Raw genomic sequence first — 21,296 nt, forward strand, 5'->3', positions numbered from 1 at the left:
TTGGTTAGTGTATTTGAAGAGATAACAGAGCTCCTTCATTAATGTACATTTATCTGATCTACTGCCAGAAGAAGTCTACTAAGAGATAAATCACATTGTTTAAGCCCTAATATGTTTTCCAAGCTACTAATAACTTGTTGTCATGTTTTAGCTTGCCCTCTGATGTACAAAGATGGATACACCACACCTGGTAAGCATTCAATATCACCACACAACATTACCTAATCCCTACAGAGCTTCTTGGCATTACTAAAATGCCATTGTGCTGTTTTATAGAAAGTTTTACTATTTGCTTTCTGTTGGTAATCCCCACTAGGCTTCAGGATGTTGGAGGCTTTCAACATCACAGACCGGACGTTTGCTGGTTTAAATGGTGTGTCCATGGAGCCGGGCTCATTCAACAGCTACATTGCTTACAGGCTGCACAAGGATTCTTTCCTGAACCAACCCACCAAGTAAGCACTGCTTCTAAATAGTATGTGGGCGTGTGAGTCTCACTTTGTGCATATTCCCAGCCTATTGACCTTATATCCTGTGCCCTATAATCCTGCCTAGCCCACAGTCATTATTCATAATGATGATCAATGGAATAGAAGGGTTTCCCCAGCGTCTTTTGGCACTGAGCCTATAGCTGTATTTGTTCTTGCAGCTTGTGGAATATGAGGTGCTAGAAACAGAAAAAAAAACAAAATGTTAGTTGAATTAAATAGTCCCTGGACATGGCCCTCCTCCCACCTATGTCATACTTGGAGCAAAGAAATCACCATCGGCTCAAGGACTTTGTCTTTTTATTGGGCTCCATTTAAGTGGTGTTAGCAGAATAGCTGGAGGATTCAAACCACTTCAGCATACAGTGTTAATATGTTTATAATGATGCACTTTTTTATGTGTGTTTTGACTTGATGTGCACAAATGGAAACACTCTGAACTGTAGCCGAAAAGAGGGGACAGAAAATACTTTCAATATGTGGGCAATTTCTGTGAGGCCAAAGGGAAAACTGGCAGTGATTTACAAATTCTGCAGATTGTATGACATACTGGATGCTGTATCGTTTGAACAAGATGTAAAAGTCTTGGTACTTGGTATTTCTAATGTGATATTTTGACTGCTGAGTGTAACTATGGCAGAGGTCTTACTCATGACTCATCACAATGTCTGTATGTTTTTAACACTAACAGGGAGATCCATCCGGATGGTCTTCCCCCGTCTTACACCATTATCCTTCTGTTCCGTCTGTTGTCCGACACAGCCTCTGAGCCTTTTGACATCTGGCAGATTGCCGACAGAAACAACAACCCTGAGGTTGGGGTCACCATCAACCGTAAGCCCTCTACCATGTTTTGGCTCTCAGCTCTTGGTAGTACTTTTTTTAGCCATCCCAATATATATACCCAGCCATTTACTGTTTATTTTATATATTAGATATTTTACTGTACATTTTCTTTCTCCCTCGTACTTTATTTACAGAGGGTTACAGTTATTTTATCTTTGCCAGATAAGCCAGAAGCAGCACAATGAAGGCAGTGGGAACGCTTTACACTAAAATAAACCTTTTATATATTATCTTTTACGGGTGTGCATATACGCACATGGTAACTACTACTACAGGCATGGACCTGATTTCTCCTAGACTTCTCTTTATCCATCTCCTCTCTCTACAGCCATGTGGTCTCTATAGTACTGTCTGTGCTTTGCATGCCACTGCATTGTAACACACTGTCCGGGATTCATCAAAGGCTCTTCTCTTTTCAGCTTCCAGCAAAACAATCACATTTTATAACAAGGACACCCGAGGAGAGATCCAGAAAGTCACGTTTAATGAGGAGCAAGTAAAGCGGGTTTTCCACGGAAGCTTCCATAAGGTAAATGCATGGTAAAGAAAGGGGTACTGCTATATTGTTATATTATTAAAGTTTTGTTTTACTACAACCGATTAAGAAGCCTTTACTTCGAATATGAACTCATTATCCTTTTTCGAGCATCTGACAGTCAATGCCATGTAACTGTATCATATTACTTGTGAAAGGCACCCTGCTATCCATCTTAAAATATCTGCTGTTTTTATGATATCATATTAACTTATGTTTTAAGACCATGGGAAGTAAATTTGATAAATAGGTTGTGGAGACTCTAAAAAGGTTCAGAGAGGTTGGTGGGAAAATCCGTTTTCTCCCTAGGGGAAGCTGTGAGTTAACCATGTCTCACCACAAGAAGACCTGAGACTATCCTGGTGGAGCAATGGACCAGTTTATATTTGGGTTCAGCTTAAGATTGATTCCAAAATGGCAAAAGATATTTCAGGAATAGATCCCAAGTTCTTTTAAATAGCCTGACTTTTATTCCCTAGTAAGTCCTCTAAAGTACTACATCCTAAACTTTTCCCACAGTTCAGCTGAACTATTGTCGTTAGACTAGTAAATACTGCACATGCCTTAACTTTGTGGCTTTCCATTACATTATAACTTGGTCTCTAGCCAAGTCTAAGATTGCCCCGATGACATCATCAGGGTTACTTTACTACAAAACCACAGGAGACTTTTCACAGTCTGACTAGTACTCCTCACTTATAAACTGACCTTTCAGTCTACTTCAAGCTTGCTCAAACAACCCATTAATAATAGCAGGTACTGTATAAGATTCAAGGATGCATTAAGAACATTTAGTAAATATCAGAGCAATGATACACATTACTTGCTGACAAATTTAGGCATCGCAAGCAATTGATATATGTTTCCAGGTGTCTCAGTGAAACATTTTCTTTTCTCTGACAATGATACACGCCATTATCCAGCCTTCCTTTCATGCAACATGCAAGAAATTAGCAGTGAACTATCTTAGGGAAGTGCCTATTAAGGAATTCATTACCATCCACTATTCATCAAATTGACAAAACCTCCTATTTGACTTAACGTAATAACCCACAGTGAGATTGATGTTTTCAGAGTCTCTGCTTGTCTTCAGTGGTTTAACCACTACATTAGACCCACATGGCAAATTGACAACTATTATAAATAGCCTATGAATAGTATGGACTCTTGGGGCCACACCTAGAGGTAAAAAGAATCATTTAATGCCATTACGTTCAACTCAAAGCAATAGGCTACAGTGGGGTGTAGAGTTGAACAATGGTAAACAATATCTTTTCATACCAACCTGGAAAAACTGCTAGCTTCATCACTGTAGGAAAAACGTCTGGTTCCAATGTACTCCAAGTCACGTTCAATTGCATTTAGGTTCTCTCCCAAGGACAGTGTGACCCACATTTACTACATATGTTTCTTTCCTCCTCCTAATCCTAATGTAATCTTCAACAATGAAACATTTTAGTGTAGCAAGGCCTCACCCAACATCCAGTTTGTCCACTTCATGGTGTTACAGATTACAGTTTAATGAACAGAGGAACTAATGAGAGCAATAAATTAGGACCTAGATAAGAGTGTACTGTAAATTGATTTTCAGCCTGGTCATTTAGCATCTACAGAACTAAAAGTTGGGTAACTTCACGAATGAATGGGACCCTGAAAAATGTTGGGTTACGACTGGATGTACATGACATCACTGCTGGTCTACTGGGTCAGCAGCACGATCTGTGTGTGTGTATGTGTGTGCGTTCATTCTCTCAGCTGGAGACTGAAGTCTGAATGTACACTGGGTGGCAAGTTTGTGGTGCAGTAGTTGCTGTTCCATGAGATGTTGAGTCGGCAGCGGTCTACCTAGCTGCTTATTTGCTGGTCTGCTGGGAAAGTGCCACTGATGTTGGCTGTAGTGGTGTGTGTTTTTATGTCATCAGATGTTTCCCAACACTTTGTCTGTGGCTTTTTAAAGAGTGACCACGATGATTATGTGTGCGTTTGTGATGAAACCAGGGTGACCAATGATGTCTCTAGTACTTGGTCAGAAATGGGACACCATGTGTGAAGAAAAAATGGTTTGTAAGGTAAACATCTTGGTCTTCAACTAATGATTACTTTTACAGTCTATCAATCTACGTCTCATTTAGTCAGTTAGTTGTGTTCATACAATGTGAGCAAATAGGGTAAATATCCATCACATCTTCTTATTACTGCAAATCATGTTTTATCCTGGCAGTTTATTTTGAGTATACTGTATTATAATCTTAAACTAAAATTTGAACCACAGTTTGTATGTGATAAGTGTTAAATACACTTGATGTGCTTTAGAATCACTCTACTGGGTCAGAGAGTGTTTGCAGATTCTTCTCAGGCTGGTTAACAAAGAGTAGCCCGAGCTGAAGAGGTTGTGGTGTACCGCTAGTTGAACATGTGGGAAAGCTTTCAATGATGACTTAAGCAGACGCTAGCCACTCACTACCCCACTGGGGAATCCCCTCCCACACTTGAAGGGTGGGAGGCCTTCTTAACTTCCTGTTAACTGAAGTGAAGAAGACATTTTCCATAAGTCATAGTGACTAGTCATGTTACATTAGCACGAGTTTGAGCGTGTAAGTTGCTGTAGTCATTGAGCACAACTCTGTAGTTTCCTTCCAAACTCCAAAATACACAAATCTTAATGTCCCTTGAGAGGCTTTGAACTATTTAAGACATGGGGATCAGCAAATCCAAAGCACTCCATGATCCTGGCTCTCACTTCAGTGTTAGCCAGAATGTCCATTGACTACACTGTTTGTGCTTCCTATTTAAGACATGAAGACATCTTCTTTCTGACCAAAAACTCCACATTAGAAATAAAGGAAATTGTTAATGTTCTTAATAACATAATAACTTCTTCATCTGAAGAAATCTGGCTTGTCTGTTTAGGTGTGTACATGCATGTAGTTAATCATATGAGGCCTTCAAGTTTCAGGATAATTAAATTGAGAATTGAGCCTGGACAGAGCCAAGTGCAATAAAATCTAATCTGATAAGACCATTGGAGCTGACTCTGAGTGTACTGACACAGTGAAGCACAGCAAAACTCTCTTCTTAGCAACTGATGGATTAACCCTGTCAGTCGATACTTCACTGCAGTTGGACCAGATAACTTAAATATAACTACCCTCTGTTAAGGGAGGTGGTGGTCACTAAAAAGCTAGTTTTCCTGAAATCTTCTTTTCCAGTGACTCAAGAGTTTTAATTGTATGTACAGGACTGTGAGGTAATATATACAAATGTATTATTTGGCATCCCAAAGTTGTTTTGGTAAGCCCTCAAGAGCATCATGGTATAGTATATCCATGCAGAGATGCTGGGATAAACAACACCCCTCTCTATTTGCGGTACACCCGATATTTTGTTCTGTTGCCAAGGAAGTCAACTGTAATTTTGTGATTGGTTGCCAAGAACCATGGCCTAGTCCGTGGTTGGTATGGCTTTGTTGAAAGAGATGGTAGCTTGCTTTTTCTGACATAAAGAAAGCTTGACTGTTTAGCAAGGGAAAATTTGCAACTGTAATGGGAAAGTATGGAAAGTGTAGGACTTTGATGTTGCACCACAAATGATATCATTGCAAAATGTGGTGCAGGGCTCTCTATACAGGAAACTACAAAATCTGTAATATTGCCATTTTATTCAAGCACTGACTACAAAGTATTTCTGCACTCAAGTTTTAAAAGTTATACATTTTGTTTTGTTATGGTTCAATTATCTGCTGAGGCATCAGACAACAATTCCATGCCAAATCAGTAACCACTCAATAATCAACAGACTTCTGCAAAAACTAAACAATTCCCTGAGTCTACTAATTATGTGGAATGCACTATCAGCATCTTTATAAGCTACATAGAGAATCATTTTAAAAGGTTCACTGAGGTTGTTCCTCTCTTTATAGTTACACTTTTTTGAAAGATTTTAAAGAGCAATCATGTCCCTTCCAACTAGTAATGAATGCCAAACCCAGCTTTTCAAAAGCTCCAGTGTTCTTAGTTCTCTTTGACAAGTAATTGTGCTGCAACAAAGTTGGCAGCTATGAAGTACAGAACTGAGAACACAAGGATGTTTTGTTAATAATGCCCTCTCTCTATTCTCTTTTTCTCTCCTGCAGCTCCACATTAGCATCTCTCCGGAGAAAGTTAAGCTTAATGTGGATTGTCAAGAGGTAGCAGAGAAGCCTATCAAAGAGGCCAACAACATCACATTGGATGGCTACGAAGTGCTTGGCAAGATGGTCAAGTCTGGAGGCGGAAGGAAGTCTGCGACAGTAAGTGAAAAAACTAAACCAAATCTAAAACTAACTACCTCACAGCTTTCTAAAGCAAGAATGTCCAAAACCTCTTGTGCATTGATGCACGATTAAACTTTAACTGCTGCCCGTGACTGCTAGAAGTCCCACTGTTGTCTGTTTTCAACAATGTGCATTTTTTAATCTTGAATGAGAGCCATTTGTAACATCCCTTGATGTTTTGCCTTCTTTCTGTTGTGTAGTTCCAGCTCCAGATGTTCGATATCATCTGCAGCTTGAGCTGGCTCAGCCGAGACAGATGCTGCGACCTGCCTGCCACAGTAAGAACAAGTGTCATTGCAGTTATTTTGACTGATTTCCTTCACGTGTTCCCAGTGAAAGACAGACTGCTATACATTTTTGGTTTTTAACTATTAAGGTTATGTTAGCACAGAAATTAGACCATAGCATTGTGTACAGAGGATCAGAGAGGTTTAAGGTCTAGGTTTTATGCCTGCTAGTAGTACAGAATGTGGTCATTAGGCAAAATGCAAGGTTGATGACTAGACTGCTGTTTAAAGTAACACAAAAGAAGCTGCACTGAATAGAACCTTGTATCCTGTGTAATTGTGCTAATCGGACCACTGCCAGTATGACCTCTCAATTACGTGAGAACAAGTGCTCCTTCACTTCGCACAGCAGTCAGTGAGTCACATTTATTTTTCATACAGTATGATGAATAGCAGAGGCTAGTAGATTCACCCGAGTATAAGTAATTAATCTAAAATTTCCATCAGATATTAATAGATCATGTCAATTTCAGTGTCATATAACTTATTTTGTCGAAGACTAATTTCCAGAAATGGACAGCTGTAACAGACAATCCGGTCCTAAAGCCCCACAGTGACTTTGCTGATTCCAGTCCCATTACATTATAAGCCACTGGCCCATCATGACTTTAGGGGGTTTCTAAAGTTTACAACCACAGTCAAGGCCAAAGATAGTTAGCAAGCTGTTACAAAATCTCTACACTGAGGATTTTCAATTTTCCACCATGTGTGTGTGTGTGTTTATTCTGATTTCTGATCTCTGTCTCCTCTGGTTTCCTTTTCAGAGAGTTGAAGCCAAGTGCCCAGCCCTTCCTCATTCTTGCACATGCACACAGGACAGCATTGGCCCTCAGGGGCCTCCTGGACCATCGGTAAAGAAACTATCCAGACACATCTCACCCTAATCCTTTCTTGTTCATCTTCACTTTCTCCCTCACCTCCACCAAATAAAATGCTTTTCTTAGAAATCTTTTAATGATAATGTCGACTTCTCTCTTTCAATTCCATGCAGTAGAATAAGTTATATTTGCCTACTGTTCAGTTTTAACTTAAGTAGACTGAGTTTGTCGCTCATGTCAGAAGCTGTATTTTCTTTTCCTGTGGAAAGAGCAGTTGAGGATGTAACCAGTGGCATGCAATGAAATGTGGGCTTTAGAAGAAGTGTCAAAAGATAAATGCCTTTTGGAAAAACAACAGCAAAAAAAATCTTGAGGAGAAGTCTGGAATATGTGTGCTTGGTATGTGTGTGTGGTAACCTCACTAAGCCCCAGTGAGGATTTAGTAGGACTCAGGTTTTTAATGCTTTGGGAATCTGCTCCTGATGTTACACTCTGTTTCTGAATGTGTGCTTTTCCAGGGAAGCCCAGGTTCTAAAGGACCTCGAGGAGACAGAGGAGACCCTGGCAGCACTGTGAGTTTAACTGCATCATTTTTAAGTGCAATGCAAAGAGTTTTTTAAGCATGTTTTTAAAGAATTGCTTAAGTTTTAAATTAAATTTAGGCCAATAATTTGGCTTAGATCAATGCCACTGAAGCTTGATACTAATATAAACAAACGACAGATACAGTTTTAAAGGTGGAATTCTCAATGCCATGGTATTTTGGAAGCAATTACTTGTGAACTAGCAAATCACACACAACTCATTTTAGTTATTCAATTAATGTTTTTCCTCATTTTGATTTCAAGGTGGTTTACTGCATATGAAGCAGTGTTATTGTTAACAATGTCCATTGTCTGTATCAGTGCAGAAACAAGTCTGATTGGGGCCCTTTTCTAAGAGAGTGGTTATGTAACAGCTTTGTTTTATATGTGGGGTTTGCTGTAGGGTTCAATGGGTCCACGCGGTGAGCCAGGACTCCCAGGCTCAATGGGACCACCAGGTCCACAAGGCCCTAATGGACTGTCTCTTCCTGGAGAACCTGTAAGTTTAGCTACTATATACCCCAAACAATTATCCAAAAAAACTATTTTCTATTGATAATTGTAGATGGATTTTAATATTACAGACAGCATGCCTAATTATTGCCCATATGTGTTGATATGAATGTACAAGTTGTGGGACAGTCCAAATATTACCTGAATGAGTTGGATTTTCAGCTAAAATCAAAACCCTATATACTTCCCTCTAATTCAAGCCAAGCTACTAGAACTTCTTTATTTTCTTACCTGCAGATGTTCTTGTCAAAACATGATATCAATCACAATCACAGAGTAAAAGAAAAAAACACAGAATAAAGCTTCTTGCAAACTTCTCTTTTCCACCTCCTCCACCTTTAGGGTCGCCAGGGACCAAAGGGAGATCCTGGAGACCCGGGCCTGCCTGGCCTGCAAGTAAGTATTCCCCACTCATTCTGTGGTTTATGAGCAGGCAACGAGACACTATCCTTATAGAGCAGCTTTGCTACTGGAGCCTTGATTTAATCCACATGGTGAAATTGAAACCACACTCAAAGTGGGAGGTTTACTATGCCATCCTTAGGGAGACCCATACTCTCAAATCAGCCTGTTGATTGGCAGTAGACTAGGACTACTGCCTTTGGTAGAAGGCCAGTGATGCAGTTAAGTTATTATGATGTGTAGTTTCATGTTACCAGAAGGGAAACAGTGAATGGAATATGATCAAGATTAGTTGAAGACTCAAAGTCTGTCTGAAGTTTGAAAATCTTTGACTTGTATTCAGTGTTGTAATGTATGCTAGACTTCTTTCATTAAAATGAAAGATGAACTTACCAAACTTACCATTCCTGTAACATGCAGAAACAAATTTGAGTCAAAATCCGTTTGGACTGTTTTAGTCAAAGGGCAGTCCTGAATGGGCTGGCATTGCATAGTTGTCTCTTGGCCGAGCAAGTGTTCATTCAGCCAGCTGAGGTCATCCAGCCAACTCCCACCATTCAATTCAGGAGGACATCACAACTGGTTATTCTGGCCTCTGAATAGGCAAATTCAATCATAAAAGATAATCCCACTGTATGGTAGAGAGCTTACAGACAGAATTATTATTTTTTTCTTTAATACCATAAGGCTTAATGGAGCAATCTGTCTGTGCATATTTATATTTGACACAAAGTGTAAACAGACAAGAGTGAATTTGTTACACTTTTTAGTAACAAGACAATAAATTATCTTTGGCTAAATAATGGGAAACTGCAGGATTTCTTTCTGTAAACTGTAGTTCAATAAAAGCATTAGGAAGCTGTATGTATGTGCCATTCAAAACCATTAGCATTTGACTAAGTGTGTCTGCTGTTTTCCCAGGGTCCTCCTGGGCCACGTGGTCCTCTGGGCCCTGTTGGACCAAGCGGAGCACGGGTAAGATCTACCTCCAAACCTGCTAAGTGAACACACACTGTTAAAAATCTACACCTGAATATAACACTTACTTAAGCAAGTGATCATGCATTTACTGTAACTCAGAGAATAGCGAAGAACTGTTGTTATACTGCTGCATATTCTCACTTTCGTCAGCCAAAATAATTATGCCACTATTTGTAATGTAAAAAGAGAGAGTCAAAATTGAAACCATTATAAAATCATGACAGTGATGTACTGCATGAAAAGAGTCCCAAGTGTGTTGTAACCTAGGTGCAATTGTATGTTGTTTCTACGTAGGGGCCACCAGGAAAGGAAGGACCATCTGGACCTAGAGGCCCATCAGGGCCTATGGTGGGTGTTAGTGTGTGTGTTTGTTGTGCAGAAAAGAGCCAAGATAATAATCGTAAAGCGTGCTTAACTTCCTGATACATCTATAACAATTACTTCTCTGGCTCCACAGTTGCACTCTGTTGGGACGGCACATGAAAAAGCAGACTATAGTCTCTAGGTCCCCTCCACTGTTGCAAACAGCATGCAGTGCGTTTTCTTCTCCTGTGGTTTGTGGATGTCTGAAGCTATTTAATCCAATCATCATGCCAACAGGCAACATGCCAGTATAGAATTCACATGTTCTATACCTTGCCACATGCTACCATAAGCCCTTAGTGGTGCCTGGTGCCTCATGTGTATGGATATGTTTCCATCTCCCCTTTTGTGTTCTTTGGCAGCTTGTTCTACACTCCTCCATGCCTCCTCGAATGATATCAAAGCAATCAAAGCATAGAACCAAACGTAAAGGTTATTACACAACTGTTAACAAGGAGCAGGGGTTAAACGCTGCAACTGTGTAGTAATTTAATTGAAGACTCCATTTTCTGTTTTTCTCTTTTATCAGGGAAGCCCTGGAAATCCAGGTGTACCAGGAATTACTGGAAAACCTGGAAAACCAGGAGACCCAGGAAACCCAGTATGTATTCAGTGACACAAATGAAACTAGTTCTCACATTACAGAGTTTAGAGGACATTATAAGTCAAGGACATTATCTTGACTTGTACTAACCTTTTCTTGTGAACAGGGACCTCTTGGCCTTAAAGGAGAGAAAGGAGAGAGAGTACGTACTGTTTCTATTGTTGTAATTTACTGTACTGTAAAGTTCTTGCATCACCTTTTATCCAACCTTTAAAGAGAAAACCATTGTCATTTCATCACTGTTTTTATTTTTCAGGGAGACTTTGCATCCCAGAACATGATGCGCTCTATTGCCAGACAAGTTTGTGAACAGCTTGTGAGCAGTGAGTGTAACCTTCGTAATTTATACTGAGTGTTAAAGTTGTTAAAGGATCAGTTCTTTCAAATTTAATTGATGATGTTTTTCTGTTGCAGGTCAGATGAGCAGAATTGAGATACTTCTCAATCAGATTCCTTCTGGATACCGTAGCAACAATCCAGGACCACCTGGCCCTCCTGGCCCCCCTGGGAATGAGGGATCCCGTGGAGAACCTGGACAACCAGGTAGATCTGGTTTCCCTGGAAGCCCCGGTTTACCTGGAAGTCAAGGAGAAAGAGGTAGTTTATCCTTTTTTGTTTGGTAGAGCTACAAAACAGCAGGCTGAGAAAGTAAATGGTTACTGGATTATTTTTATAAATATTAATGTCACAGGGATATTAACTCTGTCTGAGTTTGTCCAACATAGATTGAAAAACAAAATAAATGTATTGCCTCATGGAGTGTACACATGATTTAAGTATGGATTACAAACTATTATTAAATTATAAAACACTCATCTAATGTTTCACATATGATGGTTAGATTTGTACTAGTTTAGTGATTTTTCGAAAAACCTGCTGTTTTATGGTGATTTTTATATTATTGTTAAATGATTTCTCCTGTTTTTCTCTGCTTTATAAAGGTTTACCAGGAGAGAAGGGAGAGAGAGGGTCTCCTGGAAATGGGATTAGAGGACAAAGAGGCCCAAGTGGACCACCAGGTAACATGGTTTTTACTTTTTTTGATTGAACCATATTTTAATTTAATCGCAGTGAGGCAAGAACATGAGACCTTTTTAGAACAGAGTACAATTAGTCAAATGAAATGACACAGTCCAGCCAAAATGTAAAATGTTTATCTACAATATGATTCTGGTCCCTTGTTTTAGGCAGCTGTATTGCATCGTAAACACATTCCCACTTCTTTTATCTCTTAAAGATTTATGTCATGTGTGGATTGAGCTTCTGTGAACACTATGCAAATTTAAAATATAAATTTGATTATTAGGGAGAGAGTTTAGTTAATCTCCATTTAATCTTGTATCAAGGTCATATTACAGTTTTAGAAACAATTTTTAGAAACAATAATTTTGAAAATTACTTCTTTGCAAAAGATATCCAATAATTTTTTTTTTTTGTAAAAAAAAAAAAAAAACCTCGTCAGAGGATTTCTTTTCCCTGGTGAAGCTATTGCCAAAGAACAGAAACCTTCATTGATGTCTAGAAAACAACATTAGTGACAGTGACATGTCTGTCTCCGTGACTGAAGTGAGAAACAACTTAGGACCAGTGGGAGGAAATCCACTCTTGATGACTCACTTTTGTGTGTGCACTCTGTGTGTGGAGGTCCAGATTGTTGTACAATGAGCTTTCTTCATTGACAACACATGGGCTCACTTAAGGGAAAGAAAAAGAGAGAGGGGAAAAAGAATTCCATCCCGAGTTTTAACCGTCTAGACAGACGGGGCCAGGGGGGTTACTTCACAGTCTTTTTTTTTTTTAAATGAGCCACTGAAACTTTTAAATTATAGTGCTACAGCCCTGTGTTACCCCCAACATTTCCACTGAAGATTTACATGTGATGTAAGAGAGTTTTTTTATGTTGAACTCCAGGAAATCTCCTCAAATTAACCTTACCTACCTTCCTTCTGTCTCCCTCTTGCAGGGCCACAGGGAGAGTCAAGAACAGGACCCCCAGGTCCATCTGGAACCCCTGGGCCTAGTGGCCCTCCAGGTCGCCAGGGTATTCCTGGGGTTAGGGGACCACCAGGCCCCCCTGGATACTGCGACTCCTCTCAGTGTGTTGGCATTCCTTACAACGGACAAGGATACACAGGTACAACTAATACTATCTAGGTTCTTCCTGGTACTACATTAAATAGAAGAGAGTATGCAGACTAAAATACATTTGCGCTGTGCACTACTTCTTTCTTTGACAATGTGTGTTCCAGAGGAGCAGTTTATGAACAGAAGGCAAATACACTGTTTCCGTAAGAACAGTGTTTTCTTAGATTTAAACCCAAAAATTACCGCTTCTTTTTCTCACGTGACAGATATGCAGGTGGCATATTAACCATTAAAATTGGCTGATCAATCTTGATTAATCAAAAAGAGAACAGACACAGTGTCTATTATAATGCACTTGACTGCTAGGTTGCATGAAACTAAGATTTAGGATAATCCCATAGTTCGAGGTAGATAACTAGCATCTCTAAAAGCTGAAGTAGATGATGTGGAAATAATAACAGCATGCTTTATAAAAACAAAAACGTCGGTCACTCTCTAAATAAAGGGTAGTGTTCACAATTGCCATACAGATGCTAAAACCAACATTCAGTCTTCTCCGCTCAATGTTTTATTGCTTGTCAATGTGTCTGCAGCCTGGATTAGATTGTTTGTCTGTGCCATAGATCTCCATTGTTGTCTAAAGGTAATAAAAAAACATAAGCCAGACAAACCGCTCCGTTGGGTGACATGTTTCTTCATGTAAGAAAATTGTGATTCTTATAAATATTTTCAAAGTGTAACAAGTTACTGTGTAACTCCACATGTGAATACCTCAGGTAGAAGGAAATGCCAATTCAGATCATGCAGGGCAATGTTATAATTTCATAAACACAAGAATCACAAGTTTTGCAATGAAGCAACTGTGACCCTGTCCAGCAGTGTTTCTGGCTGATGTGTTCAGTTTTTGGATAACAACAGAGATCTATGGTATTGTTATGAGTGTGCATATACTGGTTGTGGACAATACAATTTATTTAGAAAATTATTCAAATGATTCTTTAACAGAATTTTACAAAGTAAATGTTAGATGCTTTAACTCACATTACTGAACTGGTATTGCAGGAATGTTATTTATTGTTCATAAACATTTTGAATGTTTTTTTCTACTTTTAATGTTACGATAGTAACAGCAAGCATAGTGCTGTAGTGTAAAACACGTTTTGGGGTTGTTGGAGTGTACTTCCCCAGCTTCCCCAAATCCGATAAAAAGCTTGACATTAGCCTACGCCTACTGTGAACATTCAGGTCTAATGGTCCCACAATGAAAAAATACTAAACAACAGATATAGCTTATATGATAGTCTAAACATGGCTAAGCAGTAACCCATAAGAACATGCTCGGTAAATAGTGAGGTAAGCCATTTAGCCAGACATGCTAACCATTGCAACTTATGTTAGAGCGAATGAGTTATTCAGTTTATTAGAATTTTCTTTACCTTTACTCTAGTAAAAAAGACACTGACCAAAAGCCTCTTAACGTTTTAATCATTCTTACCACAGTTCAATGGAAAAAGGTTCATGATGTGAATACATTTTAGTTCTAGTGGTTTATGATGGCTCGTATTTTATCAAATAAAATGCTAATAACATTGTTCCACAGAGAAGACTTACACCCTATTTGAACTATTTTCAGGTTTGGCATAGTAAACGCTCTAGGTCACCTGTGCTGCTTACACTTTGAAGTCCTGTTTCTGAGATGTTTGCCCATTTGCTATGGGGCATGTAAAGATACTCACCATGGACATAATTACTGAACATTAAAACATTACGAAAGCCAAAAAAAAAAAAAAAAACAGAACGGAGCGGAACTGGCACTAACATCAACTCACAGCTACAAGCTACAATGATGGCAACCTGCTGGCCTGTTTGCATCTTGAACCACAAGAAAATGGGAAATAAAAAACAGAGACTGAGTATTTCTACGAAGGAAGAAGCATGTACAAATACCCAAAACACCCAAAACAACTACTAACACAGAGGACTTCATAACTGAAAGCAATGTTAATGTAGAGGTCATATGTGTACATAAAACTAATTTTTACCTTGTAAATGATTGTATGAACCAGGTCATTTCACTAAAAACCAAGTTAACATTTGTATTGAGCTTGTGCCTCATAACTCTCTGCTTACTTAACACCAGCATAACCTCTGTTTACAATGCCTTAAGTGACCTAAACAACTCTTATCCAGACTGAAGCATGTTTCACTTTTAATCATCATGTTTTTTGTGTACATTGGCCAAATCATTGCTAAATGTTGCTTTCCTACCATTTCCATGTGTCTCTTGTAGTATCAGCTGGTTACTTTACTACATTTTATTATGTTGGATGTTATTGTAAATGATTATATAGCTTTTTTTTTTTTTTTTGGTATTTTAGGAAGCAATAGTTTGACCCAGGGCATTTTAGAAAGTCCATAGTGCAATATAATTTAAATTGTGCATGTAAGTTGAAGAAGAAATCCTCTTTTTGATTGGCCATCCCGAATACTTTTCTAGCCAACCGCTACCCACCTGAACCCGAAGTAGTGCCTATACCCGTGGAGCCAGCTGAAGAGTTTGAGACAATACAATCACCAGGTTACTCACGAATCCTTCGAGGAAAGAGATCACTACCACAAGACAATACAGAAACACTAGCATTATAGCTACAATAATGAGTTCTCCAAAAGTGTAATATTGAAATATTTTCCGTGGTGGTATTCAGAACAAAACTAGACTTCATATGGGTTTGATACCCCTATCTATATTGAACAAGTTTAGCAAGATTAATACAAACTTTGTATTATTACGTTTGTTCATTACCAACGTGTGCTTGCTAATTGTTTCCCTTTAAGTGTCTGCTTGTAATATAACTGCAAGTGTTTTTCAGACTCTAATGTCTAATGCACTAATCACCTAAAAACCAGCAGAAAGTTTGTCAAAAGAAGTACAGTGTGTATGTTTGTAGACACTTTCAGACTGCTCATGTTGTTTTTGTTAAATTTCAGTTTGTAAAGCTGTTTCAGATACTCCATTTGTTAAAAAAAAAAAAAAAGATTCATTTTATTCCCAAAGATTTGTTCATTGTGATGTTTTGTATGGCTTGTAAACCGAATAATAATATGACTGATTGTAACAAACCAAATTTTTCTTTTCTGTTTTGGTGGAATTGCATGTTTGTGCTGTATATTTACTGAGGATTTGTAAGTCAGAAAATAATTGTTGTTTTCTTTAGCTGCAGTTTGGATTTGGTTGCAAGACTATGGACATAAAATTGCATTTATTTTGTGAATTCCACACAGCTGTATTTTCTTATTTATTTCTGAAACAGAAGAGGCATTTTTCAATAAAACTACTGAAAATGTAGCATTAGTTTCAGCTTAACAGTCATTTTTGTCTTTTAATGATAACGTTATAACTTCTTACAGTGCCTGTACAACACACGGTGCATGCAGCCAAAACCACTTCTTGGACATTTAATAGGAAAAAGCTGAAGGTCATATGCATAACTGCTGTCCAATGACACCTTCATATTCAGCTGTCTTAATTTTTATGCTAAATTCCACTAGATAAAACAGATTTTATTTGATCTTGAGTGACCAAGCCTGTTCTTACTAGGGTTAGGCCTTGAAAAAGTATGCTTTGAAGTTTAACCTTTATTTATTTTGACAGACCAAGACAGTTTGCACCATCCGGAATGTCAGTTCGTGTTAGGGTAACAAGAAAGGAGGGACTATGAAAACAAACAGCCTTCATGGTCTTTTATATAAATCCACTCGGCTTTTATCTTATCAGGTTGCAATGACTATGAAAAGATTTCCATACGGGAATGATGCAGATGTGATTGGGCAGCATTAAAATTAAACATGTATATGGTAAGTAACAACTGATGCAATTTCTGTTTATTGTGATGAAGTAAAAGCAAGTCTATGAAGGAGTTCTAAGACATGGGAAACTTCCTTTATGGAAATGACATGCACTAAATGCTCCAATTGAGAAGCACCTTAAGACAATCTGGGAACCCAAAGAGATTTCATAGGCGTTTATATTCAAGGAGAGTTGGGAATTCTTGCACGTACAATAAAGTATAGTATGAGTGTCTGAACAGCTGGTACATGTTAGGTGTAAAGGAGGCAGATGTGAGTCTGTAAAAGCACTTCACATACAGAAAAGAGCCTCAATAAGAACAGAGGTAAAATTGATTGGCTGCTATGTAAATCTTCCTTTAGCGGCAAATTGATATACAGCCTATGGAAGAACATAAACCCCACAGCTAAGGTCTCACTGCACCCTTCACCTTTATGATGTGGCTTTTCTCTACAGCTACTCTTACGTAGTACTGGTATGTACATTGGAAAAATGTTCACCTGTAAGCAAAACACTGTTCACAATACTTCTCAAACATCAGGCTCTGATTTTTTTTAAGCCTCACTATGACCCTGTCTGGTTTCTGTCTGCTGATTACTTTAAGCTTGTTGACAATCCAGCTTGCATCTGTGTTCACTTTGGGGCAATAGTTTCAAGTGGGCTGTTCTAAAGTCTGTGCTTGTTCCAGATTTTAACAAACTTCTGTTTTGTCTCCAGTCGTCCCATCTTAAAGAGTGTCTTTTCCACACTAGCATGTAGGTCTATTGGTGGTCTTAATGCCCGAATTAAGAATCATTTTCTAAATAAATCATAGTGTCAACAACCCCTACACAGACATTAAAACTAACAAGGAATTCCCTGCTCACGCTAAGTGTCTGTCCGGCTGCTTCCTGCTTTATTCCACTCTTCTGCGTCATAGACCTATAATTGAATAATCCATGCTCTGCTACATGTGTACTGCCTAATTTCTAAAAATGGTTAAAAAAGTCACACATTCTCTAACTTTCAAAACTTGCAAAGACTTTTCACACTGTTTCATTATGATGAGCAAATTCTTTAAATACAACAAATTTCAACACAGCAAATAAACACTGCAGGGCATTTGTGTACTATTGTTATATAAAGTTATACGCCCTAAAATCCAAGTCACACAAGGGTACTTTGGCTCACTTCTTAGCTCAAAAGTACACTGTTAGTGGCTCCAATCTACCACATGTTAACTAGCACCAGAAATCACAAGTTAACCATATTTCTGTTATCGAGAAGTCTGAGGCATTATAATGTTTTTCCAAGCTACCATACCCTTCAAATCATAAAGGTTCCTAAACACAAGCTCTTCATATAACAATAATCATGTAGGCTCAAATCATTTTATCACTTAAATGTAGGCTATATGTACGACAAACAGAACAATGATACTTTTATCGTTAATATTAACATATTAAGTGCATTTTAACAAAAAGCAAGTACAGGTCAGTGTTGTAAAATCATTTAGGTTTAAGTACAAATTTGGTGATTAATTAGCCAAGGTTTTGTTATACGAGTAACATGTTGTATAATTTAAGGGAAACTTGCAGTTTTCCCATAATAGTTCATGGTTAACGTTCAGGAAGTTAGTTACCTCAAAACTGTGTCAAGACAAAAACTGCTTCATGTGACATAAATGGAAAAAGGACCACCTTGGTAATCAAAATTACAAAACTTTAAATATCTGTGAACACATCCACCACTTTCACCATGTCGACATCTTTGGCATCATTATTTAGCATGAGTTACAAAACCCCAACTATTGTTGTACTTGTACAACCATCCCCCCTGTACTTTCCTACCGGATACCCCCCAGATGAAATAATTGATGGAAACTACTGCCAGCTGTAAAGTAAATTTAGCTCCATGTGGGGAAACAGCCTGGGGTAAGCTGTTATCTTGCTGTTTTTTCAATCAACACAAAAGCGAAGTGTAAAAACAACAAGTGGCACTAATCAAACAAGGCATCCCGTGTTAATTGGCGAGCTTTAAAGCTGCTGGTAGGCAAATTTTTTTCTCTGCACAGATCCAGAGTAATAATTATGCTGCTTGGTTGTTGGTATTTCCCACCTTCTGTCCAACATACAGTGCTGTCCACTCTCCAGTGAGCACACTGCATGCAAAGCATTAGCATTTTTCAAAGCTGATATGGAAAAGCTGATTGAAAAAGTAGTTTTCTAACAGTGTTCATACTTTAGCAGCACAGCCGCACTTAATTAAAGATGTCAACACTCAATTCAAAAAGCAGATTTGAAACAGGAGTCAGATTTGATTAAATATAAGCCAAACAAAAGCTTAAGGACACCTCAGTAGGATGCACAGTGTTGTCCCATGAGCTTCACCTTCATTTATCCTTTTATCCATCTTTGCTTGATAACTTGGCGCCATGAGATGCAAAACATCCAGACACATTTTGTCTGCTCTTTTCATGAGTCAGGCTGCGGTTTTGTACCTACAAGGGAATAAGAGGCTGACCAGTATAGGTTTAGAAGACCAGTAAAAATAAAACTTCTGATTGAATGGCCTGTGCTACCAGCCAACTGTCTGTTCAGAATTACTGTTTTGTTTCTATTTTTTATTACCCCAAATTTTCCATATAAATTTATTTTTGGAAATGTGGACAAGTATCTGAAAAAGCATTCAGATTATGTGGCACTCCAATTCTCCACTAAAATGCACTAGAGTAAGTTATTATTACAGATATGAATTCCATAAAAACATTGCAAAGTCATCTGCAGTAAGTAATAGCCTTTCTGTAAATAGCAGTATCAAATAATTCTTCACATAACCTGCATTTGTCTTTAATGTCTGTAATGTGTTTTAGAACCACTGGACTAAAAACTAACCAGACACAAATGTATATGAATTTCTTCATATAGAGCAGCCACCCATTCAAAGGAAATAGCTTTGATTCTCAGCTTGCCAACAAAAAAGAATGAGCAACTCCTTTTGAACTTAAAGGGGGGGATTAAATCCCTAAAGGGCAAATATTCAGTCAGCATACAGACAGTAGGTTCCACTGATGGAGATGCCAAAAACAACAGTGGAGCAGCACTTCCCTTTGGATCCTGGAAGAGAAGAGCCAACAGTTCTCTGGCTGACCTAGTAAAAAGGCGCTTTGGTTGTGAATTATTCCTCGTAAAAAAAAAAAATCTTATGTCCTCGTTTGCCCCATTACCTGTTACCAAATGTCCCCCAGATGGGAAACAAAACAAGGAACTATGCAGTGCACTGCATAAAAAAATATTCCTGATCCCTTCAAGTGCACACTTTGCTCCCTATAGTGTCATAGCTTTAACTCATAAATGTCAAACACATTGATCTCTCAAAAGGAAAGTTTAAAATTTCAGGCCAAAGGATTGAGCACCGTGGGTACATTTCAGTCCTGGTTGATTCTGGTAGTAACTGCATAACTCACTGAGCAGCCACTTTGTCAGAGAAACATCAGGTGTATCAGTTAACACAGCATGCATTCAACAATAATTTCCACTCTGACCAGATTGTATGCAGCACATGACACAAATAGCAAATGAGCAAATGCTAATGTAACTTCTATTTCCACCTCTTGTGCTCCTTTGATCCACTGATTAGAATAATACTTGTTGTCTAGACTCATTTATGAAAAAGCTCAGCTAATGTTTTGATGCTCTGGTGGCTATTACTGAAAAAAAAAAACACATGACACCTATAACTATCATCAAGAACATGACATGATGAAAACCATAAGGAATGTCAAATCAAGTTCCCTTGTAAGTCTTCAGTCTTTTCCAATACAGAAGGGTCTCTGAAAAACCCTCCACCGGTTCAGAGGTGTGACCTGTGCTGCAGGAAGCAGCACCTGGTGAGCGCAGCTGTGCAGATCACTGTTAAAAGTCCGTGCCAGTGTTTGTGAAACATCTGACCTTTTTCTGCAGAGTAAGAGGTGGGGGTGTATTTATCAAGAGATGGGGGTGGTCTCAGATGCTTTGTTGTTGAGACCTAGGGGATCTTTGTGAATTGGAGATGGTGGTTGAATGTTGCAAGGAGGGTACATTGTAGCTGAAAAAGTATCTGTCAACATTACCTGTTATATGTCTTTATATTATTATTGATGGATTAACCTGATTATACAGTACTTTCATTAACATTTTCCTCTGTCCTTTTCCTTCCAGTGTTAATCAATTTACATGTTTATTCTTCCCTTTCTTCTCAGTTTAAATGCTCCCAGGCAGCTGTGGAATATTTTATTGCAATAAGTCATTCCAACTTTCGACATGGCCCATCTGCTTCTATTAGAGCTCACTTATTTCTGCCATTTTTTTTCCAGTGCTTTCCGCCCAGCGAGGTTTTAAAGTGTTACCAGCCAAGTGATACGAAATTTAGGAGCGTTGTGGCCGCCACAAGGCCTCTGGTTAGCGTCTCTTACTTAAAACATCAGACCTCCTCTGTGGCTTCTTGTAAGCAATATTGAGCTGGGGTCCAAAATTAAATGTGACAAACATGTAGGAAAGATGTCATCTTGTATTCATTAAGTTACAATCACTAGGGAATATAGAAAGGATTTATTTCATCGGGAGGACTAAGGAAATGTTTAGTTGTTTCTAAAGTTTGTGTCACGCTAACTA

General features: G+C 38.5%; 1 protein-coding gene across 3 annotated transcripts in view; it reads left to right on the forward strand.

Annotated features, from left to right (window-relative positions):
* Positions 1-16,164, forward strand: part of col12a1a (collagen, type XII, alpha 1a) — a 51,730-nt gene extending 35,566 nt beyond the window's left edge. For 2 of the 3 annotated variants that reach the window (XM_067479356.1, XM_067479357.1), the window contains 19 exons: positions 152-190; positions 317-455; positions 1,180-1,322; positions 1,754-1,863; positions 6,002-6,157; positions 6,382-6,459; positions 7,233-7,319; positions 7,805-7,858; positions 8,274-8,369; positions 8,726-8,779; positions 9,707-9,760; positions 10,061-10,114; positions 10,659-10,730; positions 10,840-10,875; positions 10,990-11,056; positions 11,148-11,330; positions 11,675-11,752; positions 12,697-12,867; positions 15,316-16,164. In XM_067479356.1, the coding sequence (XP_067335457.1) occupies positions 152-190; positions 317-455; positions 1,180-1,322; positions 1,754-1,863; positions 6,002-6,157; positions 6,382-6,459; positions 7,233-7,319; positions 7,805-7,858; positions 8,274-8,369; positions 8,726-8,779; positions 9,707-9,760; positions 10,061-10,114; positions 10,659-10,730; positions 10,840-10,875; positions 10,990-11,056; positions 11,148-11,330; positions 11,675-11,752; positions 12,697-12,867; positions 15,316-15,464 (1,820 nt within the window). In that variant the 3' untranslated portion in view covers positions 15,465-16,164. Of the gene's footprint in view, positions 1-151; positions 191-316; positions 456-1,179; positions 1,323-1,753; positions 1,864-6,001; positions 6,158-6,381; positions 6,460-7,232; positions 7,320-7,804; positions 7,859-8,273; positions 8,370-8,725; positions 8,780-9,706; positions 9,761-10,060; positions 10,115-10,658; positions 10,731-10,839; positions 10,876-10,989; positions 11,057-11,147; positions 11,331-11,674; positions 11,753-12,696; positions 12,868-14,451; positions 14,637-15,315 lie in introns of those variants that run through there. The other variant, XM_067479358.1, reaches the window with a different exon arrangement.
* The last annotated feature ends 5,132 nt before the right edge of the window (positions 16,165-21,296 follow it).

The sequence above is a fragment of the Channa argus genome, chromosome 16, assembly GCF_033026475.1.
Source record: "Channa argus isolate prfri chromosome 16, Channa argus male v1.0, whole genome shotgun sequence".
NCBI classification, from domain to species: domain Eukaryota; kingdom Metazoa; phylum Chordata; class Actinopteri; order Anabantiformes; family Channidae; genus Channa; species Channa argus.